We start from the raw sequence: 23492 nt of genomic DNA, 5'->3' as shown, positions 1-23492 counted from the left end.
CGGGGTTAAGTGTAGTTAGAGCGCAGCGCGGGAGGAGTGCGAGCGGAGCCGTGGAAGGCACCCTGGAGCACGGGCGTTACCGGGGCGCGCTGACCCGCGCAGCTGCCCATAAGCCACCCGTGTGGGGGCTTCCAGCAGCGCCCCTGTTCTCCGGAGGCAGGCGTGGGCCGCAGCCGTATTGCCCTTACCCAAGGGAAGGCAGAACAGCAGAACGGGCTGCTGCCCGTCCTACACCGCCTGGCTTGTCAGTTTATCGATGGCAGGCTGAGCCCTGTATCGCAGTATTGGTCTCTCTAATACTTTGTCCACAAAAGGTGCCGACTTCCCATTTTTTCAATGTCTCCCTGCTTGCATCCCCCAAGGATCGCATTTGCTGCTTTATTGTATTGCTTTGTAACCACCTCTTTGGACAGTTCTCCGCCAGCATTCCTAAGTCCATTCCCAGTCTGGTTGCTTTAAGACACAGGAAGAATGGAATACATCTTCATTTAAGCACTAGGAAACAAACCAAACAAACTAACTCCATGCACTTTGACAAATTCTTCCAGCTTCTCCTCACCAATGACATGTTTAATTGTTTGCCTTGGTGCCACTACAGCATACTCAAATGTCATGTCACCTGTAATCTGAATCCCATGCACATCAAAATCCTTAAAGCCCTCTCTTAAAACATAATAGCAGTTTCAATTCTCATCCGCTTCTCACACATAGCATACGCTACTCAGCAGCCAGGGGAGCTGGCATACAAACACTAATATAAGTGGCTTCCTGCCAAATCCAAGACAGTCCTTCACCCCAATGCTGCCCAGTTCCTTCGACAGAGCCTATCAGCCTGTTTTAAAAGTTGCAGATGCAAGCAGACTTGGATCTCACCACCCATGTTCTCAACCTGGACTGTTCCTTGGACGTATCTTTACATGCCATTTGCGCTACAAGATGCTAACCTGCAGCCCAGTGAGAAGACTAACTGATCTGCAGCTGGAGACCATAGATCAGAACATAAAGCCACTGTGTCATAGAAGTGTTACTGTACAGCATGGCTTCTTTCAGTCATGTTAATCTAAGTAACCTGTGTCTCCTGCACAGATTACTTGAATTTAACCCTGAAAGTTCAATCATAGGAACTAAAAAATATAGTAGAAAAAACATCTTTCCAATACTTCTCCCTTTAAAGTGACTTGATCTAGTCCATTTTCAGAGCAGGCAAGTGGGGACACAAATAGCACACAAAAATGAGCCCCTAGAGTTTTCTTTGATTTTCTACTCACAGCGTTGGTGGTGGGGAGTGCATCTGTACCAACAAAAGGTGAAACTCCACACACAGGATCTTGATCCTACAGAGTACAGATATTAAACACACAGGTCCTCATTCCCATATCCCTAAGCAAGATAGCAGTAACACTACCCTAAATGCTGTGAAAAGGGCTTCAGAGGAAAAAAATGCAAGTTTTCATAGGGAAGGATGATTTAGTATTTTGTGTGAAATAGTGCACTGCCTTGATTTGCAATTTTAAATTATTTTTTTTAATTAAAGCAAGCACAGAAGTAGTTGTATTTTGTTTTAAATGATTAGCATCTAAAACTGTTACAGGTGAAAATAAAGTGGTTTTATTTGCTGGGCATACTTTTCATTCCTACTCCTCCAATTTTGCCAATGTTCTTGAAAATTTTAAATGAGTTAGTTTGCACCAGTTCACTCCAAATACTACTTAAACATTTACACCGATTTTTGTTCTCCCTCCTCAGGATGACTCAGTGGTATCAGCTACAGCAACTTGATTCCAAGTTTTTGGAGCAAGTTCACCAGCTATACGATGACAGCTTTCCTATGGAGATCAGGCAGTACCTGGCACAGTGGCTGGAAAACCAGGATTGGTAAGCGTAAAAATTGTCCTTCAGGTTGTGTGATGAGCAGTGTTCTCATACATGCAGTTACAGACAGCAGAAGAATACTGGGGAAGCAAGCTGCTAGGTGAACCTTTGCTGGTAGGACAATTCCATAGCTGTGTCAGTGCTATAGCCTGTGTTCCTGCCCTTCTTCAGGGCTTTCTAGAGGGGCCAAACACCTAGAGTAACAAGTATGCTATCTCATATTTCCCTCGGTTGGTCTCTAACGAGCGCAGCTCTTTTAAGACCAATCAGTTACTACCTTGGCAGCTCAGTCTCTCACTGTTCACAGACTTTGAACTTTTGCCAAGATTTCTGTGGAGTGTCCTCTTGTAGAAGAGTGGTACAACATGCACATGAATCAGGTTCATTTTTAGCTTCTTCATGTGCATGGAATGAGTAAATGAAGTTGCACAGAATATGGCAAGAACAGAGAAAAACAACATTTCTGTATCAAGGAAGGTAAAGTCAAAGTTGAGAGAATGAAACTGGCTTACATTTGAAGGTAATGCTTACTGCTTGCGTATACTACAACTGGAGCTGGGGATTAAAAATAAAGTTCTCCTGTATACATTTCTTGAATGCTGTATTGAAAGCGTGTTTAACACAAGCATGCCTTAAATTATTCTAGGGAACATGCAGCCAACAACGTATCTTTTGCTACGGTGTTATTCCATGACCTGCTGTCACAGCTTGATGATCAATTTAGTAGATTCTTGATAGAAAACAACTTTTTGCTGCAACACAACATAAGGAAAAGCAAACGTAATCTTCAGGTACGCCTGGGGTATATGCCTATATACTTGCTTGAATTGCTTCAGTAGTGCAATTAGATGCCTCTAAGCAAACTATCGTGCCATGAGGGATTTTCAGAGAGAACACGTAAGAATCCTAATTTAAAAGCCAGAATTCAGATGTCACTCCATTTTTGTTTTAATTGGCTACAGTTACAAAGTTAGTTTCATTACCAGTACAGTTACCAAGAATTCTAGGAAAGAGAAAGTTGTAAAGTATTTACACTATATGTATTTGGAGCAGTTGCTCAAATGTAGTTTCACTTACCCCACTGCTTCCCCAGCCAGTTTCCTCAGTGTCCTAATAAGCTTCTGATGCAGAAGGAACAGAGGAAGAAATCCTTCCTGTCTAACTGCAGAACTACAGTTAATAGCAATGGACTTGTCGTTAGACAGCACTTCTGTGCATCTCATTGTACTGACAAAGAAAAGGGCCAAAGCAATTGGTAGCGAGTGGTAGTGCAGAACACATCCTTAGCGGACTTAATTACTTTCATTAGCCAGTCCTCACTCTCGGGCTCTATGCCAGAGGATCTTCCACAGAGTCACCTTCTCCACAGCCTATTGCCCACACACCTAGCTTCTCCTCACCACAAGTTAGTGGCTAGGGGTCTGTTTTCTGAGGAGAGGAGAACCTGACCAGGCTGTCCTTATCTGATAGTAACTATAAATCAGCAATGAAAGATCAGTCAAGAAGGCTGGTACAGCTCAGTGACCCCCTGGGGCAGCACCATTCTGAGCAGAGCAGGGCAGTACTCAATCTACAGCATATTTCAACTTTGTATGCATGTAAAACAATAAGTTTGAATTTTTATGCAGTCTTGACTGTGTGCTCACAAATGGCAGCTAACATATCTCCTTTACATCTCTGAGCAAGAGCTGTACTTGTCAAACCAGAACAACTACCCTTCATATCCAGCAGCTATACTTCAAAGGTGTGGGAGGGTGGCTCTTGAGAGATGAGCTCCCTCTAGGACTGTAGGGTTGTATCTCACTTCTCTCCCAGTAATATAGTCTGACCCTTTCCTGTTGTTTCATGCTGAGTTCCATCTCTTTGTACACTAACGAACTAAAATAGAAACTCATTCTTGGAGATGGTTGCTGCTGTCACAATCCCTGTAGTCTTGGAGTGTGCTAAGACCAACGTGTGCCTCGAGGCTCACATGCAGTCACCCGCTAATCTTTTTGCCATTCAGTTTATTGAAAGACAAGTTATGGGTAAGAACTTTAACAGTAGACTGTCTCTAATGCCAGGATCACTTCCAAGAAGACCCAATACACATGGCAATGATCATCTACAACTGTCTGAAAGAAGAGAAGAAAATACTGAACAGTGCTCAGTTGTCAAATCAGGTAACAGTCTTGGAATGCCTACTGCAATCATATCTACCCTTTCCTGTTATTTGGGACAGAGGGAATAGAAGACTGAAAGAGGAAACAGTCTGTCCTCTCTGCCCAACAATATGTTTCTTAAAGACAGAAGAATGAACACTGATAGGTACCAGCTGGAAAGTGTGGCTTGTTTGTGCTGTATGAATCATTTGGAGGGGAAATAGCCAGGAAGTATTTTTTATTCCTTGAGTGATGTAAATGCCACACTGTTTTTTAATGCTTCTGTAGTATAGCCCAATGTGCTCAGATTTTATTGTAATTTAATAATTAGTGCTTAACTTATTTCTCCAACAAGATTTCAGCTTTTTTCTTCTGCATCTTATTCCTGAATTTACTCCGTATTAAGCAGCAGAGCCTTGGTGCTTCTCTCGACTGTCTCTTTGGGAAAATGATGCATCATTCTCCTTCCCAGTTATCTCCAAGTATTTCTTTCTATTTTTATTTTTTAAATGAAGCCCATTTCCTTCCTCTGAACCATAGGTATATCTGTATTCTTCTCCTTCCTTGTCTGTTCTCTGACTTTTCATCTTTTTGTTTTTTCCTTTACAAGGAGAACTGTTTTGCAATAAAAAAAAATTCTGCCATTGGCAAAGGCATGCAAGCTATATAGCTAAATGTAATCCACTTATGTAGTAATAAAGTGATGACTCACCAAGCATGTTAAGTTCCAATACTGAAATACTTCCCTTTAGGGCAAGTTTTTGAATGTAGAGTGGGAAGAGCAGTCGGGTATGGGCTTTCAACAAGGGACCCAATGCAACTGTGTCCAAAACAGCTCCTCTAAAAATGTGACTCTTGACAGAGCCTTTGTAGCTGCAGCACAGCTGTTCAGTTTCTGTCCTGGCACATGACAAAGCACTCAACTGCCTTTCCAGCATGCAATACATTTGGGTCAAAAAGGGAAATAAGTCCTGCTATGCTCACTGTTGTTACTAGGTACAACACCATGCCCTACCTCTGCTTTCTGGTAAATGTTCTCGTTTCCCAAAGCTGAGGAGATAAAATGCAGACCAAGCACAATTCTAAGCATCATGAAATCAAAGGAGAATCCTGAATGTTAGAGTACGCTCAGATTGCCATAATAGTCTGACTCAAATCTATGATGGGGGACCTTTGGCAGTTTACCTAAATACTTTAGATAACCTTAGCCTAAGTTGAAGCGTTAATCAGAGCAACAATGCACACCTGACTGTCCCACATTGGAGGAACAGCAAGTTTCTAACACCAATAGTACTGTTAATGAGTCAAACGAAAAATCCTGTCTTTCATATTACTGCAGCTCTCCCTGAGTGATGTCATGCAATAAGCTTCCTGAATGATATTGATGTCAGCTTTCAAAGAAACTCTACAGAGATCTAAAATGTGCTTGAATGCCCTATAGGAAAGAAATTGTGTACCAAGTTACCCCATTCGCCTGTACACAGACCTATCTTGTTCTTGCTCTTAGCCTGTTTCTCCCCCTATCCTGTATGGATGAATCTAACACTTGATGTCATCCAGCCTTCAGAGTTGTTGTTTTCTTGAAATACATTTAGAAGATAAGCAAACAGAAGAATAGATTTGTCCAGAGAGAAAACAGAACATGTTTATAGCTTTACATTGCTATGATGAAAAAAAGTGCAGCATCACCACACAACAGGCATTTTTAATCCTCCCTTTTTTCTTGCAAATTCACCTGAACTTGATTTTATATTATAAAACCTTAGTATGATTTATCAGAACAAGCCATTCTTCATCCGGTTGGTTGTCAACAAAAGTCACTAACTTACATTAATGAAAAAAGTATTTGCTGTCATGGGTCACTCTGGTTTGACTCCTGTTATTGTTCTGCTTGCTTCGCTCAGATGGAAGTGGGGAGCATACAGAACACTGTGATTGAAATGCTGGACAAACAGAAGGAGCTTGATGTGAAAGTAAAGGCTGTAAAAAACAGTGTTATAGTAAGTATAACTATTTAAAGTACCATTTGTTGATTCACAGATGTTGAAAAGCTTTCAGTACATAAGACTTTCTAAAATGACAAATAAATATAAGGTAATGGTTCAGTTTTCAAGTCTGTAACCAGTGATTGTCTGAAAAGAGAAAGTAGTTATTTGTCAATAGTACCATAATACAAATTGGGATTTGACTGGTTTAGCAAGATCAAATTTCTTGTGCCTAAATTATAGCACCAAAAACGTTTTACCCATCTGAAATACTAGCAACTGAGGAAAAACTCTTAAGAAATCATATATTGACCAGTTTGTTGTTAACTAGAAGATAGATTTTCATTTAGCATATTGATGTTTGTCTTAAATACTGTCATGGCAGAAAGCTTTTCTCCAAGCAAAACCTAAGAATTTGAAAGTTTGTTTAAAATGCTGTGTGCTGTTCCAAGTTTTTCCACTCTAGGCTAAGTTCTCTTAAACTCTGTGAACTTATATGGCTAGACAATGAGGGCCTTTTGGTATTTTATAATTAAAAAATTTTAGTTAGCTGAGAAGAGGGAAGGATGGTGAATAATTTTAGGGATATTTCCCATTATGGAGTTCCAGGAAAACATGTTGCTACAAAACTGGACTTCGTCTCTGTAAGGGGCTGGTACCAGGCAATTCCTAATCAGAATTAGTCTTGCATTACATGAAAGTATTGAATTATTGTGGCCACCTTCATTTGTGCTTTATAGGATGTGGAGCAAGACATCAAGACATTAGAGGATATGCAAGATGAATATGACTTTAAATGTAAAACCTTGCAAAACAGAGGTGAGTAATTTATCAAGGACATACCCTATTGCATATAGTTTGCAAGAGTAAACTCTGCTGTCTTAGGGTCAGGAAACCAAACCTAGCAGTATGCAGCCAAAGTTACTGGTAATGTCCTTCCTTCATTAATTCTGCTCTACACCAAAACCTGAACTCCTGAAAATGCATTCTCTGCATCTGTCTGTTCCTACAAGTAAGAGAGCCTCTTTCTTAACACAGCATTCCTTTGTCCTTTACATCCCTTTGCTACTAGAAATAGCAAACCCTATAGACTCTGTGACCATTCAACCATGCACTTGACTATTTAAGTTAGACTTCTCTTTACCGTCTTGTATTTCACAAATGCTTTCCTGCTTCAAGTTTTATAGGCTCTTGTACCAAGGGAAGCACATGCAGCTGTGGTCCACACTGTTTTCATTATATAGAGCTGTCTCTCTTCTTGACTAGTTTGTTCTAGAAAAGGCTTCAGTGTCCAGCACAAATTGGCAGTTGACTGTCCCTGAGAAGAGTATCTTTCGAACGTGTCCCTAAGGGGGCACTGAGCCACAATCTTGCTCTTTGTACTTGCAGGCAGGTAGCACTTCTGTGAAGCAGACAGGAACCTTTAACTTAAGATCAGTAGGCAGCAGAGGTAGTAGCAAGGGTGACTACGTAGAATCTGTCAGCCCAGGCTACCCTCAGGAGGCTGTAAACATCCTCCCTTGAAATAACAGTTAACTTCTGTTGCCAGGTTAAGTAATATGAATGATTCATGTCTGAAGTCAACATGAGAACAAATTGCTCAGTGTGTGTCTTTACACAATATAATCTTTATTTTAAAGCAGGTTCTTGCTCTAAAAAGCAAGAAAAACTCACATCTCAATTACTTCACTAGGATAGTGGCTTTTTCTTGCATTAGTGCTTTAAGTGTAGTCTGTCCTTTCAGAAGGGGCAAAGGAGGAATCAAGAAAAACGCTAGGAGGCAGTAAATATTTCCTCCCATAAGCTTTAAAGATATACTTGACAGTAGCCAGGCAGGTCCTCTCCTCTCCCCAGTGATTCCCCTACCCATACTTCAGCACTCCTTCAGCCTCAACTTCACAATTTGGACTTATTTTACAGAGCACGAGTCCAACAACTTGTCGCAGGAGGAATATAAGAAAGAACAGATGAATCTCAAGAAGATGTTTTTATCACTTGACATCAAGAGAAAGGTAGCACTCAAGTTTTCTTCCAGAAGGCAACAGCACTTCATTTTGAACACATGTTCATTTTCACTTTTCTACTACTGTCACTTGAACTAGGATTTCATTCTTCCCATCCTGACTGAAAAATCTAGAATCTCTGTAAGCCCTTTAATTTCTCTTCTAGCAACCTTTATCTAACTCTGTCAGGTAAAGCTAAAAGAACAATGAGAAGGAAAAGATGTCTTAATAGTCATGTTCTTGAGGAAAAAACTGTTTAAAAAGTTTGCAGCTATATTAAAGTTAAATGTGCTCACTCTTGCTGCAATTCTCAAATCTACAGAAGCACTGAGTGATCCCAGATAGACACTTGGGACTTACATGGATGTAAGACTGAGTCTTCAGAATTCAGCAATACTGAATATGCTTTGTTTCTCCACTTAATCTGGTAAATACTCCAGCTAAAAAGCAGGTTTTTTTAGAAAACAGAGGATGTTGACAGAAACTATTACTTTGAGGTCCTCGCAGAACTTTGCGAGAGAGACAGCATTAGCTAAAACAGTACTTTCCCTACAAGAAGTATTTCTAATAAACAGAGTAATTGAATATTCTCTATAGGAAGTGGTGAACAAGATAGTACAGCTGCTGAACACCACAGAGCACACACAGAGTGCTCTTATTAATGAGGAGCTGGTGGAGTGGAAACACAGGCAACAGACTGCATGCATTGGTGGCCCACCCAACGCCTGTCTTGACCAGCTACAGAACTGGTAAGTCTCTGGTCAAGGACTGCATTGGACAGGAATTTGAACTCTGTTGTGGAGGAACACCAGATCTGTGAAGTATACTGATTTGTATTATGCATGTTCATTCTGTTGCAGCATAACTACATTTCATTTATTTTATTACCTCATCGTATTTCCAATGAGCAAGAAGTGTTCTCTGTGCACTACCTAGTCCTTAGCAAGTGTCACCTGGCTGGTGTCTCAGCATTATTACAATACAAAAACATGCTAAAAGTAATGATTGTGTAATTGTAGGTTCACCATTGTTGCTGAAAGTCTACAGCAAGTTCGTCAGCAGCTCAAAAAGCTTGAAGAACTGGAACAGAAGTTTACTTATGACCCCGATCCCATCACAAAAAATAAACAAGTTCTGCAGGACCGAACATACAGTCTTTTCAAACAACTCATCCAGAGGTAACAGACAAGAAGGATCTTTTTGTGTATGTGTGACTAAATGGATGGAGAGCACCTTTCCTTCTGTTCCCTCAATATTTCCTGCATGCTAGGGTTTCCCACAGGTTTAAGCCCATGGAAAGGGTTTGTAATCAGTCATTGTTTCAGTTAGCAGGAGCTGTGCTACAATATGTGTTGATTACAGAATCAAACTCTTAAGTCTGTTAGTCCGTTTCTTGCTTTAAGTTTCAGCCCTGCAAAGTTCAAGTAGATGGAGGCAAGAAACCATCTGCACCAAGCTATGACCAAGATAAATACACACTAGATTCTCCAGCCCTTTGTCTCTAGCATAGAGAGGCCAGCCCTGTTCTCTCTACCATCTCCATGATGCAAGTTACTGTAGTGGTAGTTGCCCCACGTAAGATCAGACTCCCATTCTGTAAACATACAGTAGATAAAAATTAATGCTGAAGATGACTTGGATCTAGCAGATAAGAGCAGGGGCTTAGATACACTAGGTAACACCCTGGTATGGGGGACTAGAAACCAGGTTTCTAGAGTCCCATTCAGATGCTTTGACTGCTGATCTTCAATTGGAAAACACAGGCGCTGCTTTTCAGAAGGCAATCAGGAAGAGCTTTAGAAATCCAGCTGCTATTTAGTTATCTTGCCTGCAAGTATAGTGGAAGGGAAGGTCTCCATACTTCCTAGGACTTGCTAAGGGTAGAAATACTTCAGGATTTATGTTTACACAGCACAGTGCTACACAAAAGGCACCCAAGACAGCAACAGTTTGGGGTGTATCAGAACAGGTTAGCCTCAGGAGCTTGCTCCTTGGGGTTAGCTAACCCTTATCAAATCCCCAGCTAACTTATCTAGCTCTCAGGCCTGTGTTGTTACACAGCACTGCCACCATAAGAATTTAGTAAGCACTGGGAATGGCAAACACACACTCCTCACTTGGATTGTGCTAGTTATATCATGCTGTTTGATTTTAGGGAAGTTTGAGGTAGCACTCTCCCTCCTCAAGTCAATGTATTTAGGAAAAGCCAACCCTTAGGAAATCACTCTATACACGCATTTCTAGCCTCATCAATACAGATGAGAGAAACAGACACACAGACCCCTGTCCAGATTGAAACTGAATTAATAAAGCGTATAGTACTACTGGTAAATCACTACTCTTTTAAAGTTTACTTTTAATGTAATTTCTGATTCCTTAAAGACAAAATTGGTAAGTCAAAGTGCCATTAATCTGTTCTTTCCATAGCTCCTTTGTGGTAGAGAGGCAGCCTTGCATGCCAACACATCCTCAGAGGCCGTTAGTCCTGAAGACAGGAGTACAGTTTACTGTAAAGCTGAGGTAAGTTTTCGTCTTCCCCCTTCCTGTTTTGTGGTAAGGCTTTCATGTCACTGGCTTCCTACAGCCAAGAGGGTTGCACATCTTACACTGTAGCCCACATGCTAAGGTCAGGAGGAAGAAAGCGCCATGTGACAGGGATATCTTCTAACAAAGTTTAACATGCATTCAGCTTTTACCCTTTACCAGAAGTGGGGGATATTGAGTGTGTAAGAAGCACAACCAAACAGCAGAAGACACATGCAGACCGCTTCATCATGCAAAAAATTAACTTATTTGCCCATCTAGTTCCCTCTCTAAAGGTTATCTTGTATGGAGCAAGCTTGGAGCCTGTATGTGGCTCCGAATTGTGCAGCTTAAATATATCTGTGGTAAGCAATGTGATAGAAGAGAACCTGTCCTTTGCAATTTCAGTCATTTAAAAAAAAAATTTCTCTTTCCAGATTGCTGGTGAAATTGCAGGAATTGAACTACAACTTGAAAGTGAAAGTTTTATTTGATAAGTACGTTGCTTTTTTGTCATCCCTGTGTACATTAATGGTAAGCAATCCCTGTGCTCAGAAATCCAAGAGGCAGTCATATTTTAAGTGTTGAGCTGGCCAGGAGCAGACTGGTTCTCCATGGCAGCAGGTACATCCTCCCTTTTTCTTACCCATGCCCTTGCTCTAAATCTCTCTTTGCCATTAGAGATATCTCACAAAGTAGAGACAGCCTCAGCTTCTTATCACCACCTCCACTCAGGTGCACTGAGGGGAGCTTACTACTGCTAAACCAGTCTAGGCACAGAGCAGCGCTTGGGCAGCATGTGCACTGCCAACCTCTTCTCTGTTGTGGGCATTTCACTTGGGCTAGCACTAGGTGAGAGTGTAGAACTAAACTCCACTGTTTCCAGTCATGTCTTTAAAATACCTTACTTTTGGGGTATCTTCTAGTGAGAAATCTAGCTATCCTAAAGCTGTCTTTGAATCAGGGGTATAAACAGTCTACCTTTAACATGTGACATGTTCTCAATTAATGAAAAGCTTACAGCAATCTAAACAGACTACTACCAATCTTCTGTAAGCAAGTTCAGCTTTTTATAAGCAATACAGTTCAGATACATTTCTTTCCCTGCCCTTAACGTGCTAAATTTATAACAGGCTCTCCAAAATAATGACAGTGGCTGTGCTTTTAAGAAAACAGGTGGTTTTTTGTCTCCCCATTCAAGTCTTTAAGGGGGCAAGTCCCTTGCAACAGCTCTGGGGTCCAGAAGCTTGCATGGAATGGGGAAAATGAAGAGAAATTCATATGTGGATGTGGGAGCTGAGACTGAGAAGCATGCCAGATGTAATGCAACTCAGTAAAATCCCAAGTGGTGGGAAAACCGATTCAAGTGATGCAGCAATTTATTCAACAAGTTGTATGATTTGAAAGCAGATTTAGAATGACAGTGCCATATAATTTTTTTCCTCAGAGCAAGAGTTAAAGCCTATGTAGTAAAAGAAAGGACTTTCTTTGGTTATAGATCTCCTATAGCAAAATACAAACATCAGTAAAAGACAGCCTGTGTAGCACAGTGTTTGACTGCTTGAACCAATTGCCTCTTTTGCACGAAAGATTTCACAGAAGCATTTTACCCATTCTCAGTCAGCTACTAAAACAAATGCATGTATTTTCTCTTTGTGGCAGAATCTAAAAGATTTTTTTTTTCTTGACAGAGATGTAAGTGAGAAGAACTCGGTCAAAGGGTATGTGACATCACAGTTTAGTACACTAATGTTGGATTCTTTCAGTGAATTTGAGACTCAATTCTTTTCTCTCTTTGTGAAGGTTCAGGAAATTTAATATTTTGGGAACAAACACAAAAGTAATGAACATGGAAGAATCTACTAATGGAAGTCTAGCAGCAGAATTCAGACACTTGGTAGGCAAATTTTTTTTTTCTTTGACACATCCATTTAGTTATGTGGGCAGAGGGTGTGGTGGGAAGGAGACAAATTGCTTTTGTTACTGAAGTCATTGTTTACTTTTGTATAAGAGGAACTGTGATCATCTCTCCTTTTTCTTTGTTCTTCCCTTATGAAATCTTTGACTTGTTTCAATTTAAATGCTATTGCTTTTGTCACTGAAATAGGGCCGGAAATACAAATGAGTATTTGCTGCCATACAGCTTACGTTGCAATTCTTTGGAGAAGGAAGAAAAGCAGCCTAGAAATGCTGGTTTGGGCCTTTTGGAGGAAAGCCCATTGGTAGGAAAGCTTGGAGTAGTTTTAAGAGCTTTGAGTCTGGAAGATGAAAGTTGTCTAGGAGCCGGCAGCTACAAGAAATTCAGTGCCTTCTGCAGACTATACAACACTTTTGATCTGCAGATTGTGAGATAAGTCAGATTGGTTCCATTATTACAACAGGAAAGGAAAAATGCAAGTCCTGAACTAGTGAACATGGAAGTCTCCCTTCCTCTGTTCATTGTCCAGAACACACACTGTCTAGAGTTTATTGCCCAGTTCAGAGGAGTACTTTGATAAACCAGTATTTCATCTGATCCTTCCTGATTTCACAGTGCTTCTGTTCTTCTAAGGTCTCTTACATACAGGCATTACATCATAGTGGTGCAACATCTGTTTTCACAGGCGAATAGTTTCTAAAAGAGTAGTAGTTATCTACAGTTTAATCCTTTGACTTCCATAGCTTAAAACCAAACAGAACCAGACACTAGTGCAGCAAGTTTGCATACAGTTGAGCAACTAGAGCATGCAAACATTTCCATCCTCTACCACTTTCATTTGCTGCCGAGATAAAAAGAACAAACCAACCTGTCAGTTGATTTTTTTGTTCATTTACAGCAACTGAAAGAACAGAAAAATGCAGGAAGCAGAACAAATGAGGTAAGCAGCACTAACCTTGTTTGTAAAGCTTTTGCATAATACTAAAAAGGCATTCAGGCATTTAAGACAATGCTCCGCTCAGCCCCACGAAGAAACACACAGGATGACACATCAATAGGAGAGGAGTTCAGCATTTCCAAGAAGTGATCCATGACAGAGGTGTCTACAAGTGAGAACCACTGCCAGAACAGTGTCCTTCTGGACTCTCCCTCACTGGCATCTAGCTTTAACAGGACTTTCTGGCAAGGACAGATTTTTCTGTAGCTTCTAGGTAGGAGCCAAAAAAAAAAATACCTAGAGAGTACCCATTCTAACAGGCAGTTTTAAGAAGTTAGTGTTGTCACTTGACTTTGACCTGTAAACTATTTCTGAGGTCTAGAGCAAGTAACCCTGGGCAGGTTTCTCCCAATGATAAATCCCCTTACCTTCTCCCCCAAGCAATTTTCAGTCCCTGAAATGTTTGTTGTTGTGGGGTTTTTTTTTGTTGTTTGTTTTTTAAGGGTCCTCTCATTGTAACAGAAGAACTTCACTCTCTGAGTTTTGAGACACAGCTGTGCCAGCCTGGCTTGGTAATAGACCTAGAGGTATGTCTTGGATGAAACAGATGGACTTAAATTCCTGTATGTCACTCATGCTGATAATCTAAACTGTTTTGTTTTTGAAATACTAGTATATCAGGCACTTTCCGTTATTTTAAAATATATGAGTGATGCTTCATACAGCAAGAATACTGTTAAATCTCTGGGTAAGTAAGAGCAGATGTGCTTTGCAAAGAATCTGATAACCAATTGATATGCATTCTAAGTATCAGTTTCCATTTATTTCAGAAGTGATACGCTATGAACTCTACTGTTACAATCAGTGCTGTCATAACTGACACTGAATGAAAGTCTTGGACAAAATCACCGAAGTCTTTCTAGTACTTCGTCATACTGACATTTTCTCCCCTACATACAAGCTTGGAGTGAAAAAAGTTAAGACCATGCAAGCAGGGAATTAAAATGGAAATGGGTTTGTGGGTAATCTAGAGGAGGACTGCAGTAGCAATACAGGATAGTCTGACATGTTTCTTTTTGTGTCCCTTTCAGACTACATCCCTTCCCATTGTTGTGATCTCAAACGTGAGCCAGCTCCCAAGTGGATGGGCTTCTATCTTATGGTTCAACATGCTGTCTACTGATCCCAAGGTATTTGCAAAAAACCAAAATTGTATTAGAACTACTATGTAATTTTGAAACATTATGTGTATATAAGTGGCTGCTGCATTTTTTCCATGCGTTACAGAGTCATTAAGATGACTTAATGGCTTTCAGATTTAGAGAGAGGCACAGTGACTTACTTCCCTATCCTGAACAGAGCAATGTTGCAAACCCACGTAAGGGTAGTATACATTGTATTCAGTATATACAGTACACAGTGAGAAGCCAAATAAACATTCAGGGATTCAAATACAGTGCACTTGAGTAATCTAGGAGTTGTACCCACTGGGAGAAGACAGATCCAAAGCAGAGTCCCAGAGATTGCTTTTCCTGGTAAAGAGAACCTGTCAGAATAGCAGCCTGCTTTTGCAGAGTTGTCTCAAGCTGACATCCATTCTTAAATCGGCATTTTGTTTTGGCAATACACTTATTAATTCAAATGGCATCCAAAATTAATATTTATTAACTATAGATTGTATTTTTCCCTTCCCTTCTAGAACTTGTCCTTCTTTCTGAATCCACCTTATGCAAAGTGGTCTAAACTTTCTGAAGTTCTGAGTTGGCAGTTTTCTTCTGTAACAAAGAGAGGACTTAATGCAGATCAGCTGAGCATGCTGGGAGAGAAGCTACTTGGTATGGTCTGTTTGAATTGAAGCTAATTCTACATCTTTTCTGCAATCTAAGTTTTCATTTCCTCTCACACCTTCCCCCCCCCTTATACAATATCACTTCATAGCAATTAAGTGTTTTCCAGTTTTCAGTATCGTAGAGTTTGTAAATGAAGGTCAGGTCATGAAGGAAGATCTGCAGTTGCAACTTAGGAGTTCTATGCATTAAGGCAGTGCAGACTGGGTCTACTTCTGCCTTTTGAAGAGCTACCAGAGTAATGCACATGTTTAGTCAATCTTTGAGGTGGCTGTTTCTTGGCATTTTTTTGGTTTTGTTTTTAAATCCATCTCCATTAATTTTAACTTCATGCATGCCCCCATCTACAGTGGGTGTTTACTCTGCATAAACACAGTTGCAATATCAAAGTGCAAACACTAGGAAACTATTAAAGGATATAAAATTAAACATCTCCCAGATGAGAGTCATTAGTAAAAGCCTAATTGGCCATGAATTTTTGTTTTCCAAACTCCTTGTCTGTTTGCCTGATAGGCAGGGCACTTGACACTGCCATGGAGTTTGCATAGTAGACTCTGGATAAAAAAAATATTGTTGATTCAGTATGTTCCACTAACCTGAAGTTTCAGGAAGCATTTGTATTTAAGGGGATTTGACATTAGTGGGTGTAGGTGGCAAGTACAGCATTCCAGTCTCTCATTCCCTTCCTCCGATTTCCCCAAGACATAAGATCTGACAAAAAGCTTACTGATTTAGTAGATTACTTCTCAGAATTCTGCAAGAAGAGTAATTTTTTTAGCTTAATTAACCATCATAAAGACAAAATGACCACTGACATATTTCTATGGTCAACTTGCATTTCAGAACTTCAGAGGTTTTGTCAAGCTCTGGTAACAGCAGGGATGCTATTTAAATCTTATCTCTACAGCTGTATTTAGTTGCTGAAAAAAATCCAAGTAGTTGAACACTATATATTCAGGATTCCTTAGTGCAAGGGGACACAGAATCTAACAGGGTGCCAGGATACAACTCACCTGCTGGTTTTGTGATGTGAAAGTTGAGAGATACTTTGTCTCACTAAGCAAGCTCCCTAACCCAACTTATTTTTAGAGAGAGATGAGAGGAAAAAGAATTGTATTTCTGACTTTGTTGAAATCCATAGCATGATCTGTAATGGAAAGAATTTGGCTCCAAATACAGTCAGGGCCTGCAAAGCTCTGGCTACTGCAGTCATAGCATAGCATTTTCTTTGTGGTTTTGATGTGGTTGTGAAACACTGTTGACATAAAAAACAAGGTAGGGGGAAATGATTGCAAAAGGAATGAAATGAGTCTGTGGTTGGGGCAGACCTAGGATTCAAGAGTTTCTGGGGCAAAAAACCTACAAGTCACCGGAATTGAGACAGGGAAGTACTTAATCTCAGATAGATATTGTAGCGCCTGCTGAGCTCCTACAGAAAAGCTTATGGGTTGCAGTTTTCTTGTTTTGCTGGAGAAGAGATGATCAAGATTTCAGTCTAATTCCTAGAAGGATTTTGAAACTGGCAAGTTTTGGGTGTAGCACAGCATAGAAAGTATCAGAATGAATTGGTTCCCATTACACAAGGTCTGTTTAAATACATTTGGTCATGCTGATGCCACGAACTTCTCCAGAGGGGAACTTTACAAGTTCTGCCTGCACTAGCCGTGCAAATACAGTAGCCTTCCATTTCTTTTCTTCCTTAGTCTAACAGCTCAGTGTTGTAAGTAAACAGAAACATGACTGAAGTCAATTTATTCTGTTCAGGGCCAACAAGCGGAGGATTTCACGATGGCCTTATTCCTTGGACAAGATTCTGCAAGGTATGAACACAGTTTAAAAACTGAGATGGAAGAGGGAGCTTTGTCTTGGTTTGTGGGGTTTGTTAGGGGTTTTAGTGGTTGGAGGTTTCCCCCCCCCCCCAGGGTGCTTTCTTCTTCAGTAGTGTACCCTAATTGTTCTAGAGCTTACATGGTTGTGGGAGGTTTTGATGATGGGGTTAAAGTAGCAGCAGAGGAAGAAAAAGGACTTATAATAGCAAGGAGAAGATGATTTTGAGCCATGTAAACTATACAGAAAAATGCATTTTTCAAACACAGCATCTTCATTGTTATTAATGCAGTTGCTATTAGTAGACTAGTGCTCCATTTTAACTATTACCGAAAATGTAAAAAAAAACCAAACACAGCAGTAAAATAAACTATTCTTCTCTGTCATAGTGAAGGACATTTCCCAGACCAGGGGCAAAACTGGATTGGGCTGAAGATTAGCACAGGGCAGCCAAGAGGGTCAGCATGGGGCAGAAAGCCACATCATTAGATTTCATAACCCTGGCTGCAGCAGGAGGAGAATTCTTCATATTTTCTTTGGCTTTAGACTCTAAACTGATGTAGATAAGCAGATGACAGCAGCAGGGAGGAACAAACTCCAGGGGAAGAGCAAAGCTCTGGTGACCTACAGGCACTCAGGTTCATTAATATGGAGGTGTCATGAGGAACTGGAATCCAAGTCTGAACAGAAAGCATCTCCAAGCTGTTCCACTAGCCAGCCTGTTTGAAAGCCCCATTGGATGGTTTGGATGCTCAAGAGCTCCAATAAGGACAGTGCCCAGGCAGAAACTGGAGCCTTTTCTCTGCTCTTAGACCAGTATCATTGCATGCATTTCTCTCACACTGCCTCTTGCCTTAAGATTCAGTACATGCTTCATCCCCAATAGTTTCTGTCCTTCGGGAGTAGAGAAACAGAAAGGGAAAAAAACATCACAGGAGAATACAGGGAGGGTGGGAAAGAAGAAAGATGGGGAAAAAAATGCAAGAACAAGTAGATGCTGGTAGGATTGAGAGCTTGCTTCCTCTCTGCTTAACCAAACTCATGTTTCATTATCCCTGTTCTTCCTTCTCCCACCCCTGCCTTTTCCATATTCTGATTTTCAGGAAAATATAAATGATAAAAATTTCCCCTTTTGGCTGTGGATTGAGGGAATCCTGGAACTGATTAAGAAACACCTCCTGTGTCTCTGGAATGATGGGTAAGACCTAAGTGAAGTTAAAGACACAGTCATTGCCTCAGACTTCTCATTTAGGCTAGCAATTGCATGCTGAGGTTGTGAGGTTGTTTGCACAGATAGCTGGAATCAAATAAAGTAGAATTTGCAGCCAGAAAAGTCTGAGGCAAATGGATTCTGGTAGTGAGGAAGCCTCTGATGAGGCACTTGCTTAAAGCTAAAATGTCAGATGACCAAGCTGTCCTATCTAAGTCACAGAGCAGGGCTTTGAATGTTAGATTATTTTTTTTTGCCTCTGCTCCCACTGTAAATTGGTTCTTTCCACAGCCTAGAACAGAGGGTTCTTTTGTGTTTGACAGGGAAGATGGAAGTGCAACAAAGTTCAAGTCAAAGTGGTCATCCATCTTAAAGCACCCCAACCCACCCACCGACGAACACTACCGAGTGCCCTGCAGGTGGCAGCAGCCAGGCTCCGAGCTTCTCCATCTGCCCCGCGCCCAGAAAGCGCTCTGTGCTGATTCTAAGGGAGTAGTATTAAGCAGTAAGACTCTGGCAGATGGAAAACCAGTTCCATTCGCCCTTTAATACTGGTTTAGTAAACTTTTGATCCTGGTATTGGCGATTGCAGAAGTAATTGCTGCCAGAAACAGGTTTAGCCAGGGTCACAATCCTGTATTTTAGGTTTCATCACATTATGAAACCCTGTCAACAGTGCACTCACAGTGGAGTACCCTAGTATCCCACAAGTTTGCAGGATCTACAACAGCAGGATTGCTCCACCTTGCTACATTCAGCAACAGGCTTCAAATTATTACCCTCTAGCTGCAGATGAGTTCTGTCAAAGCCTTATTTCACTGCCTAAAACCTACATGTTTCTTAGCTAAGTGGGCTCCAGTGCAGTGGGAACTTTTGCCACCATTATTGGAGTAGAGTTGCAGTTCTGTCCTATTTGGTGTTCTGCCTCAGTATGGCTGTGTGGCTACAGGATTGTTTTTGCATGTGGCTTTGATAGTATACAGTCTCGAATAGCATTACTCATTGCTCTCAGTTACAAGAGCAATCCTCTGTTTAGGGTTTAACAGAAAGAAGAGGTGCAAGTTAAATCCTGAATGTAATCAAACCCAGAGATTTAGTAGTAGTAGTTTTTCCTCTCTCAGTTGGTGGTGTTGGATAGTCACGGATCTTTGTTTCCTAGAAAGGCAAAAAGGGAAACTGAAGGGAAAACTCTTGCCAACTGCAAAGGTACTTGAGTGGGAAAGAAACAAGTCTGTAGTATTCATTAGGATAGGGACTCCCTTTGTATACAAAAGAATAAGTATTACAGCCTCAAGAACACTTGCCTTTCTTCATACTTGAGGGGTGGGAAGGCAAAAGACTTTCATTATACAAGTGATATTTACTACCAAACACAGTTGTTACCTAAAGCATGCCATTTAAAAAAAAAACCAACAAATGAAAATAAAACCCCATAAAACAGGACAGCTTACAGCATCTGAAGTTCTAAGCAAATCATGATTATTTCAGAGTCTTTTTTGTGTGCAAAAAGCACTTTCCCTAAGTTAATGCACAGAAGGACTGTAGTAGTACTTAAAACTTCATTATTGATGGAGTATTTTGAGGAATAAGCAGCAGTGCAAAGAAATTCTGACCTTATAAAAAAAAAAAAGCAGTTGGGGCTTGATGAGGGTTGTGCCCTAGTGCTGGCTTGTACAACTCCCTCCCCAGTACCTCTTCAGATCAATCCATTTCTTAACGATTACCACATCGGCCTCCTTGCCTACACAATGACATTTGCTGAGCGTGGTGAATTTGGGGTGCTGAAGTCACACAAGCTTAACAACTCATCTAGAAAATGTGTGCAAGCCCCACACCTGTACAAATGCAATCTGGTAGCTAGCAAACTTTGTTTCATCAGCTACAGAAGAGAAACAACTGTTCCTTAATATGCTTTTGAAGTTAAAACTGCTAGCTGGGATCTGACCATATTACACACATAACTTCACTTCTGCTTCCACAGCCCAGCTTTGACAGCAGAGGTCAATCTCTTGTTTCAAGCTCAGAAAAATATTTGTATAAGCCAGCAGGCCAAAGGAAGAGTGCTGAGGGATGCTATGGTGATTCATGGCTTCCACATGGCAGCTCCAGCTCGTTAGTCCTACTGCTAGCTTTACAGCTGTTCACAGGACAAAGCCTTCTGCAAGGCTTTTACAAGTACTTCAGCTCTTAAGTGACAAAAGCTTTTTAGTTTTCCTAGCTAGCCCAGCATAGCTTAGGTTTTTTGTTGAGAAGTAAAGACTTTTTCTTTTCAACATTACAGCTGCATCATGGGTTTCATCAGTAAAGAGAAAGAACGTGCTTTATTGAAGGATCAGAGTCCAGGAACATTTTTACTAAGATTCAGTGAAAGCAGCAGAGAGGGAGCAATCACATTTACTTGGGTAGAAGGATCTCCAAATGGTAAGTCAGTAACAGCAAACATCTTTGTCTTCAAAATGTTAGCTTACATCAGAACAAGAAGTCTCTATGCTCCTCTGTTTCACACTGAGAACCAATACAATACACCACCCTAGCAGTCCCCACCCTTACAAGCAACAGGCCACAAGCAATAGCAGACATATATCTTACTCAGCATAGCTCATAAGCCACACAGTAGATTGTTCAAGGCTTCGCTAGGACTAATAACACTTCCCACATACTGCCTCTGGCCTGGAAGTTTGTTGAGGACAAACTCCCTAGGCTGTCTCCCCTGCCTCCTGAGGTTCTCTCAGCGAGACACCTTTAGTACATGCACACCTGCATCTCCCTCCAAACCCATATCACCTTCCCCATCAGACATTTCTTTCCCAGGAAAGGTTCACTACAGCCACATTCAGCCCCCTGTAGTATTGTTCTCTCCCACCACTTCACCTTGTGGGCAATACTCCTTTCTCAAACAGCTTGCTTTAACTCACGGTCCAACACATTTGTTCCTTGCTTCCCACATTCTCCCTACATAAACCACATATTCACTTACTTCATTTTCCAAGCAGTTCTCCTTTCTCCCATTTCCAGGAAGAGGGCTGATGAAGAACTTGCTTCTTCAGTTAGCTGCTCTACTCTCTCATCCTCTTTCAAGGAAGCCTAGGGACTTAAAAACCACAAACAGATATAACCTCCCCTGCATCCAATCAGCATTCTTCCCTTATCATACTACTTAAATCAGCCCCACCTGCCAGGATGGTGCAGCTGTTGACACTTTGCTTGGATGAGCCCAAGACCTACAACAGCTGTGACAGAAACTGCTGAATGTTCTTGAATGACTTCTTTCCCTTTGCTACCTTCACACCTGAGACATCCAAAAATTAAGCAAAGAAGGGTGACAGTATTTGGCACATTCAGGGAGACTTCATCTGTCTCTTTTTACGATTCAGAAGAGCTCCAAGTGGTGCATTAGGATCAAACTTCCTAATAGGCAATAGAGTTTGAATGACATCATTTGGAAGAAGGTTGAAAAGGTAGCACAACTTAAATTATTTAATGAAATATTGCAGTTAATTTCCACAGACAAATCACCCCAGTCATTCTGAATACAAAATACACCAAGAGCCATCACCATATGCTATCCCCCCATATGCCTTCCTACTCCCACAAAACAATTGTGCTCCCCTTGACAGTCATTAAATATTTACCTGCAGCACAGTAGGTCCCATCCAGGTAAGCCTTTTGGTCATGTGACCTCTGAATTTGTGGAAGTAGCTGTAGCTTATCTGGACGGTTTAGAAAAAACTTTGAAACCACCTGTAAGAGTTGCTGCTTCTCTCATCTGCAGAGCCCCAGTTCCATTCGGTAGAACCATACACCAAGAAGGAGCTGTCTGCTGTTACTTTCCCTGATATCATACGCAACTACAAAGTGATGGCAGCTGAAAACATTCCTGAAAATCCACTGAGATTTTTGTACCCAGATATACCCAAAGACAATGCCTTTGGCAAATACTACTCCAGGCCTAAGGAAGGTGAGTGCTATAAATGGCTCATTCAGTCTAAATGTGATGTTTGTTCTTGAGGTACTTGGGCACTGTGTAATTTCTGTGACACAGAAAGAAAGGGTAGCAGTTGGACCGAATGTCTTGGCAGCCTATCCCGTGCTTGAGTGCTGCTCAGCTGAAAGGTGTGAACACGTACCTAAGCTTTAGGAGGTTGAGAAAAGGTCTGTTTTAAAAGAGGCACAACAAGAGATCTAGTCAGATCAAAAACTGAAAACGTCATTGTCACTGGCCCTCTAATTCAGCTTTCATGTGAGCCTGTGAGATCTTGCAGAGATGTAGGTTCATACTAACAGCTGGAACCATGACACAGGACTGATCCTGGCTGTGTGGGCCTGGCAGAATGTGTTGATACAGCTACATCAAACTTCAGGGGAGGTTTTATTCCCCATTTTCTATAGGGCAAAAGCATAAAGGAAAATCAGACTAGAAAATGATATAACCGTAGTGCTGTAAAATGCATGAGAGAGAGACTTGCATGTTATCTGGGTCGCAGGCTTTATTTTTGGTACAATAAAGATGGCAATCCAATCCATTAAATCCAAGCTTTTTTTTTTCTCCTTGAAGCACCAGAACCTATGGATTTGGATGATCGCAAGGGAAATGGCTACATCAAGACTGAGTTAATCTCTGTATCTGAAGTGTAAGTTTGCACAGAAATGCTGGATTTCTAGGAAATGATCATAACTTTTTATGTAGTTCATGTCCCTTCACAGTATTTAAGGTGTAGGTGCCCCTGTCAGATCTTTCCTCTTTGAGGATCTGATCACACCACATTCAGGCAGTGCTATGTTTGAAACACTATTTTTAGGTTAAAAACCCTAGAAACTTGCAGGTCATTGTACTGGCAAATACTTTCTTGAAAAGCAAGTTCTAGAAGACTTGTTGGACTCGTTTGATTAGAATGTAGATGACTGAGTAGTCCCAGTTGTCATTTAAAGCCATGCTGGCTTTGCAAAAAAAGGTGTGTTGCTCATAGGCTGGGTCTTCTTCACAAGAGACCTCATTAGTGGCCCTGCTGGACTCAGATCCAGACACGGTAGCCCAGCTTTGCCTCACTTCTTTACTGAAGGTTTGTCCCTGCTCTTTTCCTTCTATTAGCCACCCTTCCAGGCTCCAGTCTCCAGAAAATCTGCTCCCCATGTCTCCTGAAGAGTTTGATGAGGTGTCTCGGATGGTGGGCCCAGCAGAGATTGATACTGTGGTATGTACCATAAACCAACCTTTCACGGGAGGGTTGA

General features: G+C 41.1%; 1 protein-coding gene across 1 annotated transcript; it reads left to right on the top strand.

Annotated features, from left to right (window-relative positions):
* The first annotated feature begins 1730 nt into the window (after positions 1-1730).
* Positions 1731-22898, top strand: STAT1 (signal transducer and activator of transcription 1, 91kDa). The gene is made up of 21 exons (XM_009707166.1): positions 1731-1875; positions 2519-2663; positions 3936-4034; positions 5918-6013; positions 6739-6817; positions 7919-8010; positions 8599-8750; positions 9021-9179; positions 10429-10521; positions 10962-11021; positions 12216-12245; positions 12328-12421; positions 13341-13382; positions 13883-13966; positions 14471-14569; positions 15079-15214; positions 16991-17046; positions 18157-18251; positions 20545-20692; positions 22038-22221; positions 22819-22898. Exons 1-21 carry the CDS (start codon positions 1748-1750, stop codon positions 22896-22898), a joined length of 2151 nt encoding a protein of 716 aa, XP_009705468.1. The 5' UTR covers positions 1731-1747.
* Positions 22899-23492: the final 594 nt, after the last annotated feature.

This window comes from Cariama cristata, unplaced genomic scaffold (genome assembly GCF_000690535.1).
Source record: "Cariama cristata isolate BGI_N322 unplaced genomic scaffold, ASM69053v1 scaffold24799, whole genome shotgun sequence".
Taxonomy (NCBI): Eukaryota; Metazoa; Chordata; class Aves; order Cariamiformes; family Cariamidae; genus Cariama; species Cariama cristata.
The sequence above is the reverse complement of the archived record's forward strand: the minus strand, read 5'-3'. Positions and strand labels throughout refer to the sequence as shown.